This window comes from Littorina saxatilis, linkage group LG3 (assembly GCF_037325665.1).
Source record: "Littorina saxatilis isolate snail1 linkage group LG3, US_GU_Lsax_2.0, whole genome shotgun sequence".
Lineage (NCBI taxonomy): Eukaryota > Metazoa > Mollusca > Gastropoda > Littorinimorpha > Littorinidae > Littorina > Littorina saxatilis.
The window spans coordinates 9,841,559-9,865,078 of NC_090247.1; the positions used below are offsets into that span (position 1 = coordinate 9,841,559).

Here is a 23,520-nt window from a genome sequence, read left to right on the forward strand (position 1 = left end):
GTATGTTCTGAGATCTCGCAAGGAAAAAGTATTAGATGCAGTTTACTGACATTTTGCATACCATCAGATCAATCCTTTGTAATTATGTATTCCGCTGAGCGACTCATAATTACTATTAACATGTTGTGAATATAGTTGATTCTGAACACAGTGTTTTTGTTTTGACACAGGCGTTTTTGGAAATCGCCCATTTCTCTCAGTAATCTTAAAAGGCTAATCTACAAGAAGAACATCTTTTCTCATCAATACGGGCTATACTTTGACCGGGCCGATCGATTGAAGTGAAGCGATTATCCAACGGTTGCGCCGCCGAAGGCTGAATCTAGTCATTTACAGAGTGATACAGCTATTTGCATGACGCCGCGGCAAGCTGAAACACTCGAAATTATCGCCCCAGTTCCAAAGACTCGCAAAGGAAAGATATTCTAACCAGATTCGTGTAATTTTGCGTGCGATACAATCAACTTTCTGTTATTATATGTTTAAAAGAGCAACTTACACAAATATCATTACGTTGTTGAAAGGGTTAATTCTGAACACAGTGTTTTCTTTTAAACACAGGCGTTTTAGGAAGTCGCTCGATCTTTCTTCTCATTGATCTCAAGAGATACATCTACCAGTAAGTTCAGTAACATTTTTCTAATCAGTATGTGCTTTGGCTTGACCTTGACAAGCGATTGAAGTGAAAAACCAACAGCTGATCAACTCTCGCAGTCATGCAAAAGCTGAATCAGTTTGTTACGCAGTGTTCAGTATCAGAGTATGCACAGTGAAAAACTTGACGTCGCGACAAGCCGAAATTCGAAATTATCGCTTATTTTCCACGAGCTCGCAAAGAAAACATATACAGAAAAATATATTGTGTAGTGAAAGATCTCTGCAACAGATCTATCCGGAAGTCTGTTCTCATACTGATGTAAATGTGTTTGACTTTGCCTTGCGATTGAATTAAAACGCTTTTCAACTGTTTCACCGCCGAAGGCTAAATCAAGGCATGCCGTGAAAATGTCACATGCAAATACGTTACAATTTTAGGTTTTTCAACTCCCCACCAAAGTTAGATCAACGAACTAGCAACATCTTTAAAAAGAATAACCGAGCCTTCCGGCTGTGGAAATGATTTTTGTCTCTGCGACGCGGCCTTGAGTAGATCCATTATAGTGAACAGATCTAACAATGCAAGAACCGCAAATGCTTATATGACTCACCTTCGCCACAAGTATTATTATGAGAAACAGGCTATTGACGACACGCAGGACCCCGTGACCCAGCAACATTAACAGACCCAAGGAGAAGGTTTGTTGGTGGACAATGACATTTTGGTTAAAAACACGTGGACAAAACACGTAACTACCTCACTGCAACATGAATTGCTTCACAGGACTGATCAGCACGCAGAAGCCCTTTTCGAAGTAACCTAGCTGTAGATACTCACTTTGCAAAGTAAATTCTCGGTAAAACGTTCTCTCACAAAACACACACACACACACACACACACACACACACACACACACACACACACACACACACACACACACACACACACACACTAATAAATGTTGATCCAGAATCACAAAGACAGACAGACACATTATTATTATTATTATATGAAGTCTTATATCGCGCGCGTATCTCCAGACTCGGACTCAAGGCGCAGGGATCTATTTATGCCGTGTGAGATGGAATTTTTTTACACAATACATCACGCATTCACATCGACCAGCAGATTGCAGCCATTTCGGCGCATATCCTACTTTTCACGGCCTATTATTCCAAGTCACACACACATGCATACATACTCACGCACACACGAACACAAACACACACACATAAACACAGACACACGTGCACATGGACACAGTTGGATCCTGAATTTCAGACACAAACACACACGGACACACGCACACACACACACACACACACACACACACACACACACACACACAGTCAATTCCGGTTAATCGGCCATCCGGATAATCGGCCAATTCCGGATAATCGGCCTATTTTCCCTGGGACCGAATCTTTTCTTCATATTATGTGTTAAAATTGTCGGTTAATCGGCCACCACGAAAACTTTGCACATCGGCTAAACGGCCACCTCACACTTTCACGTTTTTGTGAGTGGTTCCATGATCATTACTCACATGACAGCACAAAGGTCTGCCAGTGAGTTTACTGAGTTTACACACTGTGATCGAAACAACTGACAGTCAAACACTGACTTGCTTGTGCCGAAAGCCTCTTTGCACAAACCATGGCGACGAAAAGGAAAGATTACAGCGTCTTGGAAAAACTTGAATTCTTGGACAAAGTGAAAGGATATCCGCCTAACACATCAAAATTGCAGCTTGCAAATCAGTTAGGGGTCCCAAGAAAAACCCTTTGTCGATGGATTAACGACGAGGATCATCTCAGGAGTGAAGCTGTAGGTGGACGCTTGTCTGTCTCAAAGAAAAGGAAAAGAGGAGGAAAAGACGATGAAGTGGACGAGGCATTGGTTGATTGGTTCAATATGCCCTGGAAAATGCCTTCGGGGAAGAAGAACTGCATTGCCTGGACGTTGTCTGTGCTGCAGTGAGGAAACGTGCCAGTGCCAAACAGAAGCAGACGACACTGGACACATTTTTTGGAGACATGTAGAGCACGTATGCCAATGCACGAAACTTCCGCTTTCCGCTACCATAAGTAACATCCAACATCCCATATTTTTGTTCTGAGGAACTTCCCGATGCGATGTTCGGATAATCGGCCACTTCGGATAATCGGCCATAATTCAGTCAGTCCCAAAAGTGGCCGATTAACCGGAGTCGACTGTATATATATATACATACATACATACACACATACATACATACTTACACAAAACTTTCCTAACCTAGGTGGTGGGTTCAAGTGCCAGTCTTTCGGATGAGACGAAAAACCGAGGTCCCTTCGTGTACACTACATTGGGGTGTGCACGTTAAAGATCCCACGATTGACAAAAGGGTCTTTCCTGGCAAAATTGTATAGGCATAGATAAAAATGTCCATCAAATACCCGTGGGACTTGGAATAAAGTTAAAAAAAAATTCCATCTCACACGGCATTAAGTCTCAGGAAACATGAATACACGCATGCAGGAAAAAAAATATATGGGTAGCGCCGTATGTATGGCAGCTCGCTTTCCCCGGGGAGAAAGCAGCCCGAATTTCCATGAGGGTAACCTCACTGGACTGTAAATCATATACAATCCAATCCAATCCAAAAACACCCATAGACATGCACATTCACTTTTAATCAGAATCACACAGACAGACACACAGACGAACAGACACACACATATACACACACATACACACACACACACACACATACACACACACACACACACACACACACACACCTGTTGCTTCTGTGGCTGCAATATATGGCTTCCAAGCCAAGCGTGTGTCTTGGGTTACTCCAAAAAAAAGGTGTCATTTCAATATGGCGCTGAAGTACTGTATAATTTAGTAATATCTCGATGTCTTTTAGACTATGATCTGCACTGGGTTTTGTAGCACGGAATTACCTGATCTGTAGGTAGGCCTACATCTCATTGAATGTGTAATGTCTGTTTAACGCGGATGGCTTTAATACACAAAGTCACCTGGTGTTCTTCTTTGATCGCGATGTGTTTGCAGAATTCATTTCGGTGCTACAATTTCCGTCTGTTCTGTTTCATCTTCATGCTTGTGTGTTTATTGATGGTATTATTATAATGCTGAATTAATTTCCCGACGATTTTTGACATTTAAAGTGTGACTGATGACTTGAAATGACTTTTATGGCGCTGAGTTGTTTGATGTTCTTAATTGGTTCTCATAACTAATGATCTGACTTAGGTTTCTTTTTGGAGCTAAATACCTGATGTTATATTCAAATGTTTCTTTGTTCTGTTATGCAATTGTATTTGTTACATTTCATTGATTAGACAATTTCTGTGTTGCTATGACAGTTTTTTTTGGAAAATCTGTTGTTTGTGTCATTATTGCATTGCAGGGGATTTTGTCATGCTGTATACCTGACCTTAATTGCACCACAACAAGGATAACAGATATTGTGTGTGTGTTGGTGAATGTATGTGTGTGTGTGTGTGTGTGTGTGTGTGTGTGTGTGTGTGTGTGAGAGAGAGAGAGAGAGAGAGAGAGAGAGAGAGAGAGAGAGAGAGAGAGAGAGAGATTCACATAAAAACATAAGGATACATACATACATACATACATACACACATACATACCTGCATACATGGATATATACACACTTACATACACATAATTTGCTATATAATCGCGGATATACAGGTTAAGGAAGAAACGCACACATTTTCAGTCAGGCAGATTAAAATATAACGCATAACTGCAAACTTGTGCTGTAGTTAGTGTTTTCTTGTTTGGAAGTAACATTATTATCATTCAATGTGTGGAAATATGCTAAAATGTGAGGTTACAAATGTTTATAAAGATTGACATTGCGGAACATTAATACATTTTATAGTTTTTATTTTAAATTTATTATTTTTGAAAATATTGATTTTCAAGCTTAAGTTGTAAAGTTTTGATTATACAGCATCAAAAGTATGACAGCTAGATTGTACACAAAGAGATCTTCAATTTGATATATCGTATGACATCTTTACCTGTAAAACCACTGAAGATTTGCTTGTTCGCGTTTCTTAAATTTCGTGTGATGACGTCAATATAGCCTAAAATTGCAATCGGCTATAAAACCCTTTTTATTGCATTTATTGGTTCAACTGTGATACATTTGTGGTTGCTGCAATCTGTTTTATAAAATAAAACCGAAAAGGTCATTTCTTTTTGCTTTTTTTAATTTGTCGCCCTGTACATAACTTCCCAATTGTGAAAAAATCGCATATTTGCCTGACTTTACAGTCCAATACCTCCAAATGTATAATTCTAACAGGCTTCAAACTTTGCACAGCAATTCTATAGGTACTTTTACATTTCAAACCTGGACTATAAGAACATTGCTTAATTTTGAAGCTGTTTACAGCACTCTAAAAATGGTCTTCTGTGGTCTGTTCACGCTTACTGTCAGTGGGCCTCCCTATCAAGCAATGAACCTCGACGTGTTGACACATTTCAAACCGAAGCAGCTTGCTCTGTGTTTTCGGCTCATCAGTTGTGGTAAACAATACTTGTACATGACAAGCTGCTTCGGTTTGAAATCAGTGTGTCAACGCGTCGAGGTTCACAGTACAGTTGCTTGACAATGTACTGCTACTGGTTTCTGTACCAATGATAATGTAGTTCTACTAGATTCCGGTATTAGGACATGGCTGCACCATTATCCAGGTAAACAACGTACCATACCTCCAAAGAAAAGAACCCAGGAAGCTTCCTGAAACACACTAGCTGTGTTAGTACGTGTTGTATGCGTGTGTGAGAGTTCCACCTGTACATACACTGCACCACTACATGACCTATTTCAGCTAGCTCACGTTTTGCAAGCAAGACGTTGTGCGTCATCGGTTATTAACGACATAGGTACACAACATTACCAGCTATTGTGTTTTCAGCGTAGCAATAGGGTCCGATATTTAGACGAGACAAGTATAATGCCGACGTATACTTGTTTGAGTCTAAATATCGGACCTTATTGCTACGCTGAAAACACAATAGCGATTATATAGCTGTTATGACCTTGATTTGTTGTTCCAAACTTACAAAATGACAGTTTTTGCGTCGATGCGTTGATCTCAGATTTTGATACCAGACATGCACACCGCTACACGCTTTCTGACTTTGGAAGAAAAACTGACTCCAAGTGCATTCGACTTCACAACACAGTTGTTGAGACAGATTTTTAAGTTGTCAGTGTATGCTGTTGTCGATAGAAACATCGCCGTGGTACAGATGGGTAAACCGGAATCATGCGTCGGCCATTTTTCTCAATATGCTTTTGGTTATTGAGAAAAATGGCCGACTTCCGTAGCATTATGCTTTGATAATCGGAAGAGCCCATCCAATCACAGCCCCCGAATTCCCCCACGTGTTCATCAGAATAGCTATATAAAGCGATATTCCTTTGTCAGATCCTTAAGATGTCAGATGTATTAAGTTGTGCTCTCCTTCCTTTAAGACATAACGCACACACACACACACACACACACACACACACACACACACACACACACACACACACACACACACACACACACACACACACATTCTTTATTCTTTATTTGGTGTTTAACGTCGTTTTCAACCACGAAGGTTATATCGCGACGCACACACACTTACACACACACACACACACACACACACACACACACACACCGGCTCACACTCACACACACACGGCACACACACATACACACACACACACACATACACACACTAACACACACAACACACACATACACACACATACATACATACACACACACACACACACACACACACACACACACACACACACACACACACACACACACACACACACACACACCAAACAAAAAAACGGACCGCCGCACGTATAAACATGCAGCCACCTACTACATTGGCTACTATTTTAGGCAACGCCTAGATATTTCTCTGGTAGTTTGTGTGGTCTTCACCGTTTCAATGATATTTTATGTTCAACGATAGTTCAACATGACCAGATTTGGGTTATATGATAATTCTAGCTTTACGCCTTTACAGCTTTACGGCGTGATTAGGTGGTATCAGCCATCTGCATTTATGGCAGAATGACTGACCGAGGACTTTTAGGTGCCACCGTAGTGACATGACTACCATCTCTGGGTCTGCACATAAAGTTGACCCGTGTCCGTCCCGTCCCGGCCCGGAGGCGAACCTGCGACCTTAGGATCACAAGTCCAGTGGTGTACAAACTGTAGAGCTAACCGGGCCCCTCTAGGAGAGTTGTCGTCTGTCATATGAGCGTTGATGCGTTGAGCTGTCGTTATGCGCCATACATGGCCCAGCTCATCCGGCTTCAGCGTGTTTTTATATCGGAGTGATCCTTCTCCTAGACTGGTGGCTTTACAGGGCTGTCGAGTCCAGTCTACCCGGCTATTTGGCCATAGCTGGCTGGTTTGTTTATCTGAGGTGACCTTCCCCAGGGCTAGAACTTAAAATGCGGCTCTTGTTCGCATGATGCTCCCGTCATTGGACACCTGGGGTATTTCTTGAGTGTAACAGTGCCACCTGTTACCCCGCCCCCTCCTGTTGGAAGCACCGCCAGTTGGTCCGCGACTGCTTATTCGTCCTGGCAAGCCTGGCTTATTTCGCAGCTAACCTCCATATCTGAAGGCCATCACACTATCCGCCACCTGTGAACGCGCCTGGTTGGGGGTGGTCGCCCCTACAGGAAGATTTGGGTTATATGATAATTCTAGCTTTACGCCTTTACAGCTTTACGGCGTGATTAGGTGGTATCAGCCATCTGCATTTATGGCAGAATGACTGACCGAGGACTTTTAGGTGCCACCGTAGTGACATGACTACCATCTCTGGGTCTGCACATAAAGTTGACCCGTGTCCGTCCCGGCCCGGAGGCGAACCTGCGACCTTAGGATCACAAGTCCAGTGGTGTACAAACTGTAGAGCTAACCGGGCCCCTCTAGGAGAGTTAAATACTTTCAAAAAACACCTCAAGTCTCAATACTTTCAAAAAACACCTCTTATTACATTTAATGTCAAATTACGAAAAGTCACAGTGATGGAAGACTTCGTTCTGACTATTTTCTTCTTCTTCTTCTTCTGCGTTCGTGGGCTGAAACTCCCACGTATACTCGTGGTTTTTTTTTTTGCACGAGTGAAATTTTACGTGTATGACCGTTTTTTACCCCGCCATTTAGGCAGCCATACGCCGTTTTCGGAGGAAGCATGCATGCTAGGTGTTTTCGTGTTTCTATAACCCACCGAACTCTGACATGGATTACAGGATCGCTTTCGTGCGCACTTGGTCTTGTGCTTGCGTGTACACACGGGGGTGTTCGGACACCGAGGAGAGTCTGCACAGAAAGTTGACTCTGAGAAATAAATCTCTCGCCGAACGTGGGGACGAACTCACGCTGACAGCGGCCAACTGGATACAAATCTGGCGCGCTACCGACTGAGCTACATCCCCGCCCGTTCTGACTATTTTCATATTGATCATATATGTCCATAAAGCATCAGAATTTCATAACGCAAGAATGTATGTATAGCCTACAACGTGTATATAATCATGTGAATAGTTTTTCTGCCTTTTTGTTTTTGTTTTTACTGTCATGCTTATCTTTTGTAATTGTTTTACGTTTGTATATATAAGATTAGAATAGTCCCTCTCTGGGCGAGGGCTGGTTGAAAAGAAGCTCGTTTATATTGCTTATGCCACAACCCTCGTAAAATAAAATTTGATTGATTGATTGGCTTGAAATCACTAAGCAGTACATATAGGCTGTACATGGTGTTTACTTCATTCAGGTGTACAGTACCCGGCGAAAGAAACGCAACTCAATCGAGCCCACTGTTGCAAGTGATTTTTTTCATCATTTTCAAATTGTCGTTTAATATGAAGCAGATAAGGTAAATCAAAAAGAAAAACAGATTCGTGGAGGATATTTTACTGGCTCTACGATTAGTGTAATATTTCATAGTTTTTGTTTTTTATTTGTTCATAAATGGTGTTAAACATGGTAGGGGTCAAGCGAGTCGTGATTGCAGACAAACGTGTCACTTCAACATGCTACAAAAATCGTAAAAATGCATATTTTTTAACAAGGTAAAGACACTTGTTGAGGCAATTCATTTCTCAACAAGATCATTAATTTAGAATTATTCGCCAAAGCGTTTAATATTGCAACAAATGAGCATAGATCACTTAGACAGTGTTAAAAAGGGTTGTTTGGCAAACTGCTCTTTCTAAGAAATCGACGTAATGATTTCTTTGAAAACCAGGTGTAATGTGTGACCAAGTGTCTGGTCTACACAAACAGACTATAACCAGAAAAAAATCCTGCGACATAGTGTAGACATAGTGTAGACATAGGTCTGCGACATCTGCGCTTTTTTGTTGCTTTTTTTGTTGAACATCGATCGATTAGCGATAGTGATTCGTATGAAAGTACTCAAACGCATTCGTCCCCTCTACCTTAGCACATATATTTACACACACATGCACACAAATACACACACACACTCACACTCACACACACACATACACACACACACACACACACACACACACACACACACACACACACACACACACAGTGTTACTATTCCTGTTAGTGTACATATGCGTGCGCGAGTGTAGTATGCTTCGTATGGTATTTTTATCTGTTGTCTTATTATTTGTTTTGTCTTTTAATGTGCACCACACTGAAATTTCTCTGTATGAGATAATAAAGTATTCGTATTCGTATTCGTATTACACAATTTATGAAAAAGTAAAAAACAAAAACGATGAAATACTATGCACTAATCCTAGAGCCAGTAAAATATCCTCCACGCATTTTTTTTTATTTACCTTATTTGGTTCATATTTTACGACAATTTGAAAATGATGAAAAATCACTTGAAACAGTGGGCTCGACTGAGTTGCGTTTCTTTCGCCGGGTACTGTACAACGCCACACTGCTCGCCACGGTGTGGTGACGACGGTCGATAAACTGTCAGCAAGCACTTTTCAGGAGCCTGTTCCACAACTGGGTCACAGGCTGCACTCTGGGTGGCGACAACGCGGAAATAATTTCACCGCAAGATGGCGGTCTCATAATTAGCCTGCAGTTCTGTGAAGTGAGTACTTTCAGTTCCATGTCCACCGTTGTATTTATTATTATCTTTGTTGTTGTTATTGATATACACTCATGTCTTAATTGTCAACACCACTGTGGATTTTCAAACCTTAGCTCACTACCGTGTAATGACGTTATTGTGGTCTTCAGCGGCTAGGCGAAGGATTATTCAAATTGTGTTGATCGCGTGCACATTTCTTTGGAACGCTTTATAGTTCAGCCAGTCTCACTACTGAACAGTTACATCTAATCGAACTACGCTGTACTCATACCGCCCTATAGTTTCAAGGTAAGTGAAGTTAAGGCAATACTAAGGTGAGGTCAGGTAAGGTGAGACAAGATCAAGTAATAGTATTTCATATAGTCATGTCAGGTGTCCGGGTTAACTCATGCAAATTCGGATTGATTACTCCCTGCGTAAAGCGAGCTGCAAAGTATCAGACGCAACCCTTCTTGTTGTTGTTGTTGTTGTTGTTGTTGTTGGGTTTGGTGGTGGTGGTGGTGATGTTGTTGTTGTATTGATGTTATGTTGAACATTAGTGGTGGTGATTAAAACTCTATATTTAGGCGGCTGGCCGAGACTACAAAAGAGTGCGTAATTGTGTGTTGATCGTAAAAAATCGTCCAAACAAAGAAGAAAAATAACAGTAATTTTTAACATAAATATTATTTGTATTATTGACCAAACTATGACATTTGACACATATATAAACAGTCGCTATTCACCTCGTCCGCCAGCGCTGTCTCGGAGAACAATATCTGTCATGTCTCGATCGATGTAAAATGTGATGTATTTTAATCAACAGTACACATTAATAACAAACAATGTTAGCAAGCCAGAGCTAATATAGGAGCATATACATATCCATAAACAATTATTTAAAGTACATGAAGCTATTTGTACATGATACAGTGTCAAAAGAGATCTTGTTCTAAGGATCAGTAAAGAGTAACTATACTATAGAGAGTTTTTAACTTTTGTTTGTTGTTGTTGTTGTTGTTGTTGTTGTTGTTGTTGTTGTTGAAGGAAGGGAAATGTTGAGCGAGGCAGACACACGCAAAGCACCTTAATTTAAGGTTTATTAGTATTAAGAAAATTCACACAAAATTAAAAGCACACGGAGCTTGCACAGTTCAACTAAGAGAGCATATCAAGGCTAAGCACAGAGGAACGCTCCGGAAAGGAATGTTGCTCCGTTAAGACAACGACCCTGCCCGAAAGGCCTTGGTTTCCATGGAAAAAATCATTAATGCGGCTTGGAGATCGTTAACCATCCGCTGTATTCGCCAGATGTGGCACCCTCAAAATATAATTATTATGTTTGCAACCATGAGGAAGTACCCAAGGGTTGAGCACTACGAAACGGACAATGACGTCATTGCTGCTTTTGAGGACTTCCAACGGTTGAAATACAAAGCTTAGGCTTCTGCAGCAACGGCAATAAGGATCGCAGGCACAGATGGAACAAGTGTGTGGAGGTCCGGAGGGACAATGTTGAAATGTAAACTTTTTCTAGACTCGTAAGTCAGCTCCTTCCTGGTCGGGCCCGATATATACTTGTCAGTTGACCCTCGAACATGATATACACACGTGTGGTTTGAACGATATTGTTATCTAATACGTGGTCTCTCGATCTCACGTGTGTAGGATAACACATATTTGCACTCTTTTATAGTCTCATCTACCTTAGATATGATTTTTGGTTAGACTCTCACGTCACATGACTCACATACAGAAGTGCTAATGTTCAATTCATACATACAGCACGGCGGAGACACGTTACGCCGAAGAAACGTACCCAGACGAGTAAAATTAGTTATTTCTACAGAAAAAAACCCCACAACACAAAACATTAGTAAGTCTTATTTTAAAAAGTAAAACCATTGCTTAATCAGCAGCTTAATTACACACTGGACGTGTAGAAACTGTCTTTTCTACAGAATGAACAATGAAACGCTCGATCGTAAGGCTCATTTAAAAACAAAAAGTTCGTAAATCGAGGTTCAGTGGCCCACACAGAGAAAACGTAAACATCTACTCAAAACATTTTCTCAGATGGCGACGAACTTGCTCGCGAAACTTGAAATGCATTAAACACCTCTCATAGCGGTAGTGTCTTTCCCCCATGAGACTTTTTCATGATCGCGCATCTACTTTCTTTATGCAAATGTCTTTTCACAAGAAGGCAAGGGACACTTGTGCGTTTCAATGGTTTCTTTGTGACATCCATGCCTCGACGCTTCCAATGACCTGCTACTGGCGTAATCTTTTCCACATGCGTTGCATTTGTGTGGCGTGAGCTTGGTCATATGCACACTGTTGGAATGGTTGTACAAATCGCGTGGCCTTTCGAATGTTTTTGAGCAGAGACCACAAACATGTTTCCCTTCTGGCTCTTTCCTGTGAATTGTTTTCTCACGGGCACACAGATTACGTTTCTGACTGTATCATTTACCACAATCAGAACACTGGAACTTCTGAACAGGCTTCTTTGCCTTTGGTTTGGAGGATAATATTGGCGCTGGTTCAGTTTTAACCTCTTCTATTGCGCTGATGTCGAGGAAGCTATCAGCGATCACACCCGAGATCTCCATTCCCCTGCTGAAATACACCAACTCCGAACCCGTGAAAAATAGACAGAGAGATTGAGAGAAAGTCCTGGGTACAACGGAGTGTGACTGCCTGTCATTTTTCACAGATATATTATGACTAAAGATGTCAGAATTAAAAGTTGTGCGACTGGAGCGCGTAACAAAGTTCTGCGAAACACTTTTTTTGCGGGGCCCGTAACCAGCTGATTCTGGGGACCGTAACACGACACACAAACATTCTTCATTTTAACCCCCTTTCCTTTCGATTAGAAACATAAAATTTACTCTGATAGATTGTTGTGATTTCTTCTTTGTTTCAGTACATATTTTTGGTCTGTAAGTAGCCTACATTTCGTGTTTTCCGATGAACAGGTCAATGCACTAAATACACGTGTGAAAGATGCAGTATTTTCGATTTTCTCGCCTAGAAAACTACATCTATCTCGGTTAAAATTATACTACCAAGTGGCAGAGGCGTTAAGAAGTTAATACGTATATAGCTTGATGTCAGCTTTGACGTAATGCCTGAGATAATCTAATTTAAGTGAGCATACCCACACGCAACGTCGATGTCCTGGGTACACAACTGGGTGTAACAACCGTCTGGGTACGTTTCTTCGGCGTAACGTGTCTCCACCGTGAGTTCGATTACGTTGTTGTCGTTGTTGTTGTTACTCAATTAATCAATGAATCAGGCATCGTGCATTCGTGCGAAGTGACGGCAACAGGAATTTCAGCAGTCAACACTTCAGGCGCCTATGTTCTTGAATTGGACCAGAGGCGACACTCGGTGGCTTCAACACGGAAGTGTTTTCATCACACGATGGCTGGCCTGCAGTTGTGTGAAGTGAGTAGTTTCAGTGTCACGTTCACCTATTATAATCTTTGTTTTTGTCTTTTTCTGTGTGAAATTGCTCCTTGTTGTTATCTTATTTTATACTATATATATAATAATATATTATAATATATTGCTATTTCATTATGTTACGTGGATTTCCATTGGTCAATTGGGCAAAACTGAGCTCAGTGCAAAAGTGATATCGACGACATTTCCGTCGATATCAGTGTTGATATCGACGACCTCTTTATTGCTTCCCCACTTCAAAAACAAAAACACCTACATTTAAAAACAAACAAATATATATGAAAATGTAATGATCCTAGAATTTAGTTGAGCGAGTGACTAAAGACTTTTTGAAAGAAAAGACATTTTGAAATACTGAAAAGTACAAGAAAAGAGTGAACAAAAAGAAATAATAATCAGAGGGAGGGATATGGAACAGCCATGCAAAACTGAGACAAATACGTTTGTAATTTCTTTACAGTAAATACAAAATGTCCAGAGAATTAGCAATATATATAACATTGACTGACTGTGTGATGATATCTTCTGCTTTTGGTCTATTTCGACAGTGATATCAAAATCTCGACCTCACTTCTCGATTTTGATATCACTGTCTCAACAGACCATAGCAGAAGATATCATCACACAGTCCGTCAATATTGGGTAATATTACAATCAAAACGAAAGTAGATCTTAGCTTGAATGTAAATTTTATCTTTGAAATATTTGCTTTGTGATTCGTAACTGAATTAACCATGGTATTGTGTTGCTTGGTAATTGATGCATGAATTGGCGTCTCGCAGAATTACACGCCCCTGAGGAAGGCCTGGCATCAGGTTGAAAATTTGGGCTGCCACTTGAAATTCTTTGTTTGGCTTATATATAACAAAATCAAGGAAAAGAAAAGCCAAACAAACCGTAAACTACCTTGTAAGCGCTCAGTATCGAGCAAACGCCCATCCCCTACTTTGTGTCAAAAACTGTGTATGGGTATAGCACCTTGTAACCGCCCACTCCCCACATTTGTTCCAAAAGGTGTCAAAACACAGTTCCTAATTGATTTTTAACCTCGTCACCAAATAGATAGATATCATTCATGGGAATATTGACAAAATGCTGCAACGCAGTCATACCATTGGGTTTATGCGTTTGCCACTGCAGTCTCTGGTTAACCATTCCAAACTTGGACGAAGATTTGAGTGACTCACCTAAGGTTTAAGAGGTCGACCAAGGGGGATTTAAAGAGAGCGAGTGCAGAGACTATTTTTTTTTTATTCGCTGTGTTTGACACAGATGTGACGCAATGTTTCCGAAAAAGTTTTTAAACTCGGATTGTTCACTTGTATCCCAAAACCTCAGGATTCAATTCAATTCAATGCCCGTCACTCCTGTCAGGGTATGGGCCGCCAACAACAGCTCAAAGTTTTCTGTTTCTTCTGTTGTTGACGTTTCTGTAGCGAAGTCTTTTTTTTGCAGGGTGGGGGTGCTAACCCCACGCCCAACCCTCCTCCTTTTTCAGCCGGGCTTGGGACCTCAGGATAGAAACATAAAATGTACTCTCATAGATACGGTATTTTTTATTTTCTCGCCTAGAAAACTACATCTATCTCGGTTAAAATTATACTACCAAGTGGCAGAGGCGTTAAGAAGTTAATACGTATATAGCTTGATGTCAGCTTTGACGTAATGCCTGAGATAATCTAATTTAAGTGAGCATACCCACACGCAACGTCGATGTCCTGGGTACACAGCTGGGTGTAACAACCGTCTGGGTACGTTTCTTCGGCGTAACGTGTCTCCAAATAAATGATAGATACAGATACTGTCGAAGTTTCATTTTCGTGTAACCACTGGCGTAAATTTGCCAGTCATGCAATCACATGAGCAAACAAGAAATTCCTCCGAGGTAGGAAAAACACCCCCGTTGGTCAAAGGGAAATAAACATTCTCACTGCAACCAACTGAGAAGGTTATTTCCCTTTGACCATTAATATGTGCCTCTATAAATCCTTGTAGAATCTTAATCCACCAATAACTCCCTAACCGTGTGTTTGACTGGTCCCAATTTTTGTAAGGACCGTCTCAGGAATGTATAGAACCTGTTCACCAAGTTTGGTGACGATCGGTCCGTTCATTCTTGAGATCTATATGCGAACACAAACACACACCCAAACAAACAAACACATCGAGCGAAACCTATACACACCCCTATACCGGGGGTGTAAAAATGGAACGTTCACGCTGTTTCACAATGACAGCGGTTATCGCTGCGCTTCTCTCAAAACATGCTGCGGTCACGCTTAGCTAGGTATCACTGTGGCACCATAATAATCCCTAAAATATCAAGCGTGTTTACAGGCCTAGCAAATTTGCGTCAGAGCTTACACGCATATACAACTTTTGCGGTGTTTATATCAATCATGTGTCCAAAGACATGCGAAGTCATTATTTCGTTGGACACAAGTGAAATATCCAATGACGAGTTTAAGAACATGTTCCAAAACATTCTATAACATCTGAACAAATACGTGTAACGATCCCAAATTGCTCCAAGTACGTCTAGTATGTCGGTAAAATATTCAAAAAATTTCAAAGCAATCTACCAAGTCATTGTTAAAATACAAAGTTTTTGACCGCTCATGTATTTGACACCTGCATCAGTAGGAATAGCATAGCACAGGTAATACTGTGGGCGTGTGTGTGTTGGTGTGTATGTCAGTGTATGTGTGGGTGTGTGTGTGTGTGCGTGATTTTACCAACACTACACGAAATTCCTTGTGCTTTAAATGTTTTTTAATGTCACTTGGCTCAATAAATACTGTATTCTGTATTCTACGCGAGCTGGCTAAACAAAACAACCTTTTCTGGGTCGATACTTGATTTGGCTTTGTTCTCGTATGTACAGCTGGCACAGGTTTGCCTATTGTGATTTGTTGATTGATTTGTAATTGGGTCCTTCCGTTTTTGTCCAGTCGATTTTGAGGGTACCGTTATTTGAGCGGCAGTCACGTGATCCCTGTAAAAGCAATCTTTAATCCGAAATGTGTCACACAGCCAGCCTGTGAGGAGTTGCGAGACTGTGTGTCGGCCAGTCTGTCCCACTTCAGCGACGCGGGTAGCAAGTCCTGAAAATAAAAACAATGACACAAGTGCGAGCGTGTGCTAGAAAAACGAAGTTTTGAGATTTGAGATATTGGTTCAGGAAGATGCGCGCCGCATGAATGATCAACAGCACAGTATGCCTCCCGTAAACCATCACAAATACTGTCAGGCTTTTATACACAGTACAAACACCCTTCCATTTGAACGCTCACCGAAAGGGAACATCCTAGGTGCCCTACGTAAAGAGCGAACAATTTTCAAAGAAATAATTTTGCGGATTGTCTGATAACAAAATCGGACCGTGGTGCGTTTTGGCGTTTTGGCGCTTTTAAAATCTAAATAATAAATTGACAGCTTGTTACACAAACATTCTTAAATCATAAAAGAATTCTTTTTTCATCCAGACAAGATCAGTGCAATTCGAAGTTTTGAAAGTTTGAAAAAAGAAAAGCCCGGAAGCAGGGTCACGCAAGGTCGTGGTTCTCGTAGCAGACGATGGTTTATGCCTATCGCCAGTTCCTCTGAACAGTCAAAAGCCATCGCTCGAGTTCTTGTGAATCACAGCCGTTTGTTTCGTTTAGATTCAGAGGTACATAATAACGTGCTATTGCAGATAAGCTTACAGCGCGTCGCATTCAAATTACAAACTGACGACTACATTGTGAAAAAAGGAAACTGGATCACAAGGGTTCACGATGGCTCAGGGGTAAGATAAACCACGCAAAAATAAATTCTTTGAAAATTGCTCGCTCTTTACGGAGGGCACCTAGGATGTTCTCAAGCGGTGAGTGTTTAAATGAAAGGGTGTTTGTACTGTGTGTGAAAGCCTGACAGTATCTGTGATGGTTTACGGGAGGCTTACTGTGCCTTTAAAGTTCTGTTACACATGACATGGGAACTGTTGATCTATTTCATGACTGTTCTATAATACATATGGTATAGAAAAGGAAGAACGGAACAGATTTGCATGTAATAAAACCGTTTTTGACCAGCAACAGGCACATGATTTGAGATTTTTTAGTAACTGGCGTGACGGAGCAAGAACAGGCACACGATAAAAACCCTTTAACGAATAACGTTAAATGTGACCATACATGTACAGAGCTGCCCTGCGTTGCTCTAGTTAGTCTTAGTGGTGCATTATCCAAAATCAAATACCCCGATTTCCTGCAGGATTTGTACGTATATGATATCATTACTTTGTCCGAGAGTAAGTTAGATGATGTTTCCAGTGACACGGATTGGCTGCTTGATTTAGGGAACAAATAAGAGTGTGTGGTCCAGCATAGTTCTGCATCAGTACAGTCAAATAATACAGTGTTTAAATTGGCAGTGGAACTGAAAGTTAGTTTCTATCATCAACTAGTTCTGTTTTGATGACAACAAAATTGAACACACTTATTTCTGCAAAAAAGCGCACAGGTCTATTGATCATAATGAATAGTTAATGACTCACATACCCACAGTATGTTATTTCAATTTTGAACATTTAGTGAAAGTGTTCTCTTCACTTTGGCTCCATACCTGCAATACTGGTAGTGGTATGTTCAGTGTTGCTTGCAGTTGCATGTTATTGGTAGTTTAAATGTGTGCTCGCATTTCAAGTGTAGGCCATTTAATTTTTCAATGCTCCTTATCTTGTTTCCTGTGTAGAGCTATTTTGAGGTTAATCAGCATAATTCAACCTTTGTCAGTTGTGTCAATACATGTCACATTTATGCAAAATGATTTCAAAGTGTATGTTAAAGTGGTGTGTGTGTGTGTGTGTGTGTGTGTGATAGAAAGAGTGAAATCTGCTCTTGAATTGGAAGGAAATAGCAGCAGGTCAGATCATATACACATGTATATTCAAATTCAAGATTCCATCCAGTGAAAACATGATAACAGAAAAACTGTTGCTTCTGCTCATGTGAGACACCTGAATCAGATACAATACACCACAGTTTAATTAACACATTCTTTAAACAATGCCTTCATCTTCAAATTCAAGATTCCGTCCAGTGAAAACATAACAGAAAGACTATTGCTACTGCTCATGCGAGACATCAGAATCAGATACAATACACCACAGTTTAATTAACATATTCTCTAGTCTAAACAATGCCTTCAGTTCACTAGGCTGTGTTTATGCAGCGTCACAGCAAGAATCACATGATACCAGTGCAAACATTGACAAGCCCAGATGATACAGTGACTATTTTGTCCAGTGTTACCACTTCTTCCTCTTCCCTTGCAAACAAAAGATCAGTCAGAATATCAGAGTTCAGAATTTTGTACTTTCCACAAAGAATACCGATAACTCGCTCAACATAAATTCTCAGATTAGCTAGTTTGCGTGTTGACTATCTCATAAGCTGTAAGCTGACTCTTCCCTCTTGTGAAGGCAGGGATTTTCACTTGTGCACCTCTCATAGCCACTAGTTCATTAATGTCAAATCCCCTGTCGGCCAAAATCACATCATTTTGTACAATATTGTCTAGATACCTACTATTTGCAGTGATGTGCTTGTCACTTGAAAGCCCACCCCACCCTTTAGAAATAAAAGAAATATGGCCTTGAGGTGTAATTGATATTAGGTATTTAATTGTATTGTTGTGCTTGTAGTTTGACCAGGTGAGTGCACTAGCATCAACACTGGAGGGTCTCTCAATGAATATATTTCAAAACAGTCAATAATGGACACTACTCTGCATCTTGAACACACACGGCCAGTACATGTACTGTGCAACTGACCTTGGCACGGAACGATCCAAGGGGGGCAATCTCAGTCATCTCAAAGAGGGAAATCCAAACGCAATCCGCTTTGTTCGATTTTACGGGCTTGGACGATAGAGAAAAATAAGAAAAGCAAAAGCTGGAGTCCAGTCTGGACGAAACTGCTATCAAGAACGCAGAATTAATTTCTTCTGAGTTTTTTTTTAGCCGTAAGCGCCATGTTTAACTGCTGTTCACAATGCGGCCGCAGTGAAACCAACAAAGGGGCCTCACTATGGAAGAGTTTCCTGCTCCGATAAACATGGGGCTTACGGCTAAAAAAAAACTCAGAAAAAAATCAATTCTGCGTTCTTGATAGCAGTTTCGTCCAGACTGGACTCCAGCTTTTGCTTTTCTTATTTTTCTCTATCGTCCAAGCCCATAAAATCGAACAAAGCGGATTGCGTTTGGATTTCCCTCTTTGAGATGACTGAGATTGCCCCCCTTGGATCGTTCCGTGCCAAGGCCAGTTACACGGTACTGGCCGTGTGTGTTCAAGATGACTACTCTGTTCCATGGATAGGGAAGGAACTGTGGCGGTAGACTTGTCTTTCTACTTCGCCTGTCTGTCCATAAAACAAGTGGCCGCAGTCTGTGGTACATGATATGCACAGTCTCGTGAAAAACTTTGCTGGCAGTTGTTCTTGACACAGAAAAGGTGTTGCAGAGGTGTGTTAAGGCGTATATGCATGAATAAGAGCTTGAAACTGTGTCAGTGCTCTGCGCGAGTGTGTTGGCAAATGCCATGCAAGAAAATCAAATAATGTAACAAGTGTGAAGAAATTAGAAATCCCAGTAAAATATCGTACAGTATCGTCATTGTCCCTCAAAGAATCAAGTGTCATTTTTTTTCTTGGCAAGTTCGTCTTTAAGTTCCCGAGTTTCTAGCACCAGCCTGTTTAGTTCATCCCGTTGCTGCTTTTCTTCATCTTTAGAAATCCAGGCAAAATTGTCATAGGTTTCAGTCTGGCAGTAAGTACCGCCACAGTCACCTCTCTCGGGAAGAGGAGCAGCCAGTTCTGCTGTATCCGAAGTACCTTCACCGTCGCCATCAACAGCATCCTCTGCTAAATTAGGGTGAGAAGGAGTTGACTCACTCCCCACAAGCTTCTTCCTCTCCTTGAGTCGCTGGTACTGTCCTTGTTGGCTGCCAGGCTGTGTCCCTGCACCATATCCAAGTTTCAAAGTAGGTGTTTACTTCCCACAGATGGTTGCCCTGCAAAAAAAATCAAAGGCAAATGTATTGTAAATTATGGATTGGGAGTTATTTTAAAAATAAGTCACCCAAACAAAATGAATGAGTAAATCTAGACACAGATCTACCCTTTAAAACTGAACTATAAAGTTGTATCAACAATGACCATTTAGTGTTCAAATAAATTCTGATTATCAAATCCAAGTATTTCACACCTATGGCATTCTCACAAGTCATGGTTTTGGGCAACCATGATAAGTTGTTATACTGAGAGTAAGTGTAAGACTGACTCACTCAGTCATAGACTGCACTCGGTGCAGGACTGACCGACTGTCCGCACACTACCATCACAACACAGCTTGCATAAAACACAGACTAACCAAGGCAGGTGAACAAAAGCATGAGTAGACTACTTACCATTGACAAAATGATCAGAGCACACGTATCTCCTAGTCCTAGCTGTTGATTCAAAGTTGAAATTCTTCAGCTGAAGCTGTGCCAACCATTCTCGCCCGCGTCGTGCAGTCAAATCCCTTGTCTCTTTGCCCTTTCCGTTGACAACAAATGGAACAGAAAAGAATCTTCTGTCCCTATCTCTATCTTGTCTGTTATGGCAATGTTTAACACTACAACTAGAGACCATGTCGATAAATGCGGAAGATTCAGAGTGCAGATTTCGCGTGTTGCCTTCTCGCGAGTTCCGCCGGAATGCCAGAGGCAAGGCCGGACAACTCTGCACACGACTGTGTGACGTCATTGCGTCAGAGCTCATACCAAGTTGTGTTGTGTTGTGCACAGGTGTTGTGTAACCTACAGATAAAAAAAAAAGTGTAATCATGCAGTAAGAGAAATGGAAAGAGAAAGTTTTTGTTGAGACAGAACAGAAAACTTAGGACGGAAAACTTTTTTTCAACAACTTCAAGGGAGAGAATGCAAACACTAAACACTCCCGGTTATGACCTTGACCTTTTGTTTGTTTTCGCATTCAGTTCTTTTCGTACGACAATTTCAGCTTGTAAAATAAACAAATTTACGAACATTTTCTGATAAATAATGTTTGGAGATACCTTGTATTGAATTATAGTATATACACAAAGAAAAAAAATGAAGCTTAGAAGTCAATTCTTGATTCCCCTAAATAATGAAAACTGCTTTCCCTAAACAATTCATTGTTTACGTAAATAATTCATTGTTTACGTAAATAATGATTTATTTAGCAACATTGCTGATTCTTTATAAACAATGTAATATAAGTCTAAATAATATATTGTTTACGTAAATAAATCATTATTTACGTAAACAATGAATTATTTACGTAAACAATGAATTGTTTAGGTAAATAATGAATTGTTTACGTAAACAAAAAATTATTTAGAATTGTTTTACATTGTTTATAAACAATTACTTATTTAGCACATGAGCTTCTAAATAATGATTATTTAGCTAAAACTGGTGAAAAAAACATGAAAAAGTATCCAAATAATTATTTGACAAACGGAATGCCATAGTATAAAGCTTGGGAAAAAAAACAGGAAACCATTGTGTAATTATCTGAGCATGTGCTTTGGAGAGCTTATTACCAATTGTGTGAATAGTTAAACATGCGCACATCTTGTCAAAATTAGATTTACGTTTTATTTTTAGCTGCGCAGGAATCTTCAAATACCATCGCTCGGAAAAAAATTGAGGATATTGTACTGGCTGTAGGATTAGTGCAAATTATTTAATCGTTTTTGTTTTGTTTTACCTTTTCATAAACTGTGTTATACAGGGTAGGGGTCAAGCGAGTCGTGATTGCAGGCGAACGTGTCATTTCGACACGCTACAACATTCGTAAAAATACATATTTTTCAACCAGGTGGAGACAGTTGTGGAGGAAATTCATCTCTCAACATGATCAATTGATTTGAATTTTTCGCCAAAGCGTAACATAATTACAAAAATGAACATAAATCACTTAGACGGTGTTAAAAAGGGTTGTCACTTCGGCACGCTACTTAATTCGTAAAAATGCATATTTTTCAACCAGGTTAAAAGACAAATGTGGAGGGAATTCATTTTTCAACATGAGCATTTAATTAAAATTATTCGTCAAAGCGTTATTTTATCACAGTTTGAGACTGCGATCTTCAAAGTGACAGTGGGCGTCTCAGGGACTTTGTTTGTTTGTTTGTCTGTTAGTTATGTGTGAGTGTGTATGCGTGTGTCTCCCCAATAAACATGCCAGAACTGGGCCACTGCTGGCTTTTTGCTGGCAAGTTTGGTAAAGCTGGCCATAAAAAAACCAACACTGGGCCAATTATGGTTTGCCAACAAAGGCCCAGTTATGGCTTGCCATCACTGGCCCATCTCTGGCATTCCAGTAATCCCAATAAACATGCCAGAACTGGGCCACTGCTGGCGTTTTGATGGCAATGCCAGTTGCCAGAACTACTGCCATCAAAGGCCCACCTATGGCCCAATGCTGGCATATTACCCGTATGCACATTGGCAAATTGATGGGCCATCACTGGCAAGCCAGCACTTTGCCAGCAAAAACCCATCATTTATTTGCTGGCTTTTTGATGGCTTGCCATCATTTTTCCAGCAATTTGCCAGCAATTTGCCAGCAAAAACCCATCATTTATTTGATGGCTTTTTGATGGCTTGCCATCATTTTGCCAGAATTTTGCCAGCAAAAACCCATCATTTATTTGATGGCTTTTTGATGGCTTGCCATCATTTTGCCATCATTTTGCCAGAATTTTGCCAGCAAAAACCCATCATTTATTTGATGGCTTATTGATGGCTTGCCATCAAAAACCCAGCATTTTGCCAGCATTTCGCCAGCATTTTGCCAGCATTTTGCAGGTTTTTAGTTCCATATAAAAAAAAACTTTTTTCCATATATTTTCCGTTAATGGCCCTTTACCTGCTGAAATTACCGGGCCACAACTGGCCCGACAAAATGCCATATTTCTGTCTTTACCATTGCCAGCAAAATGCCAATAAGTTGCAGGAAATATACCAATACCACTGATTCGGATAGAATGACGGCTCTATTCATGTACTCGATCTGCACAGTCTTGTTAGCCCATAGATGGTTGTTAGAAGTCTATAAATATGCTTTGTTTTGTCATTTTTTACTGTGAATGTAATAACAATAACAAAACACAGCACATCAATGGACTTTTCAACCCATGCTGGCGGCAAGACGTGCGCAAATAAAGCAAAGGGCAATGCTGTCAAGCTGTACATTAGCAATATGCATATGCGTAATTATCAAAT

General features: G+C 40.5%; 1 protein-coding gene across 1 annotated transcript in view; it reads left to right on the forward strand.

Moving 5' to 3' along the window:
- Window positions 1–9,638: 9,638 nt before the first annotated feature.
- The window catches only part of LOC138961567 (uncharacterized), a 39,394-nt gene continuing 25,512 nt past the window's right edge, over window positions 9,639–23,520 (forward strand). Inside the window, exons 1-2 of the mRNA XM_070333231.1 lie at window positions 9,639–9,766; window positions 13,053–13,204. Of these exons, the coding sequence (XP_070189332.1) occupies window positions 13,181–13,204 (24 nt within the window). The 5' untranslated portion in view covers window positions 9,639–9,766; window positions 13,053–13,180. The remainder of the gene's footprint in view (window positions 9,767–13,052; window positions 13,205–23,520) is intronic.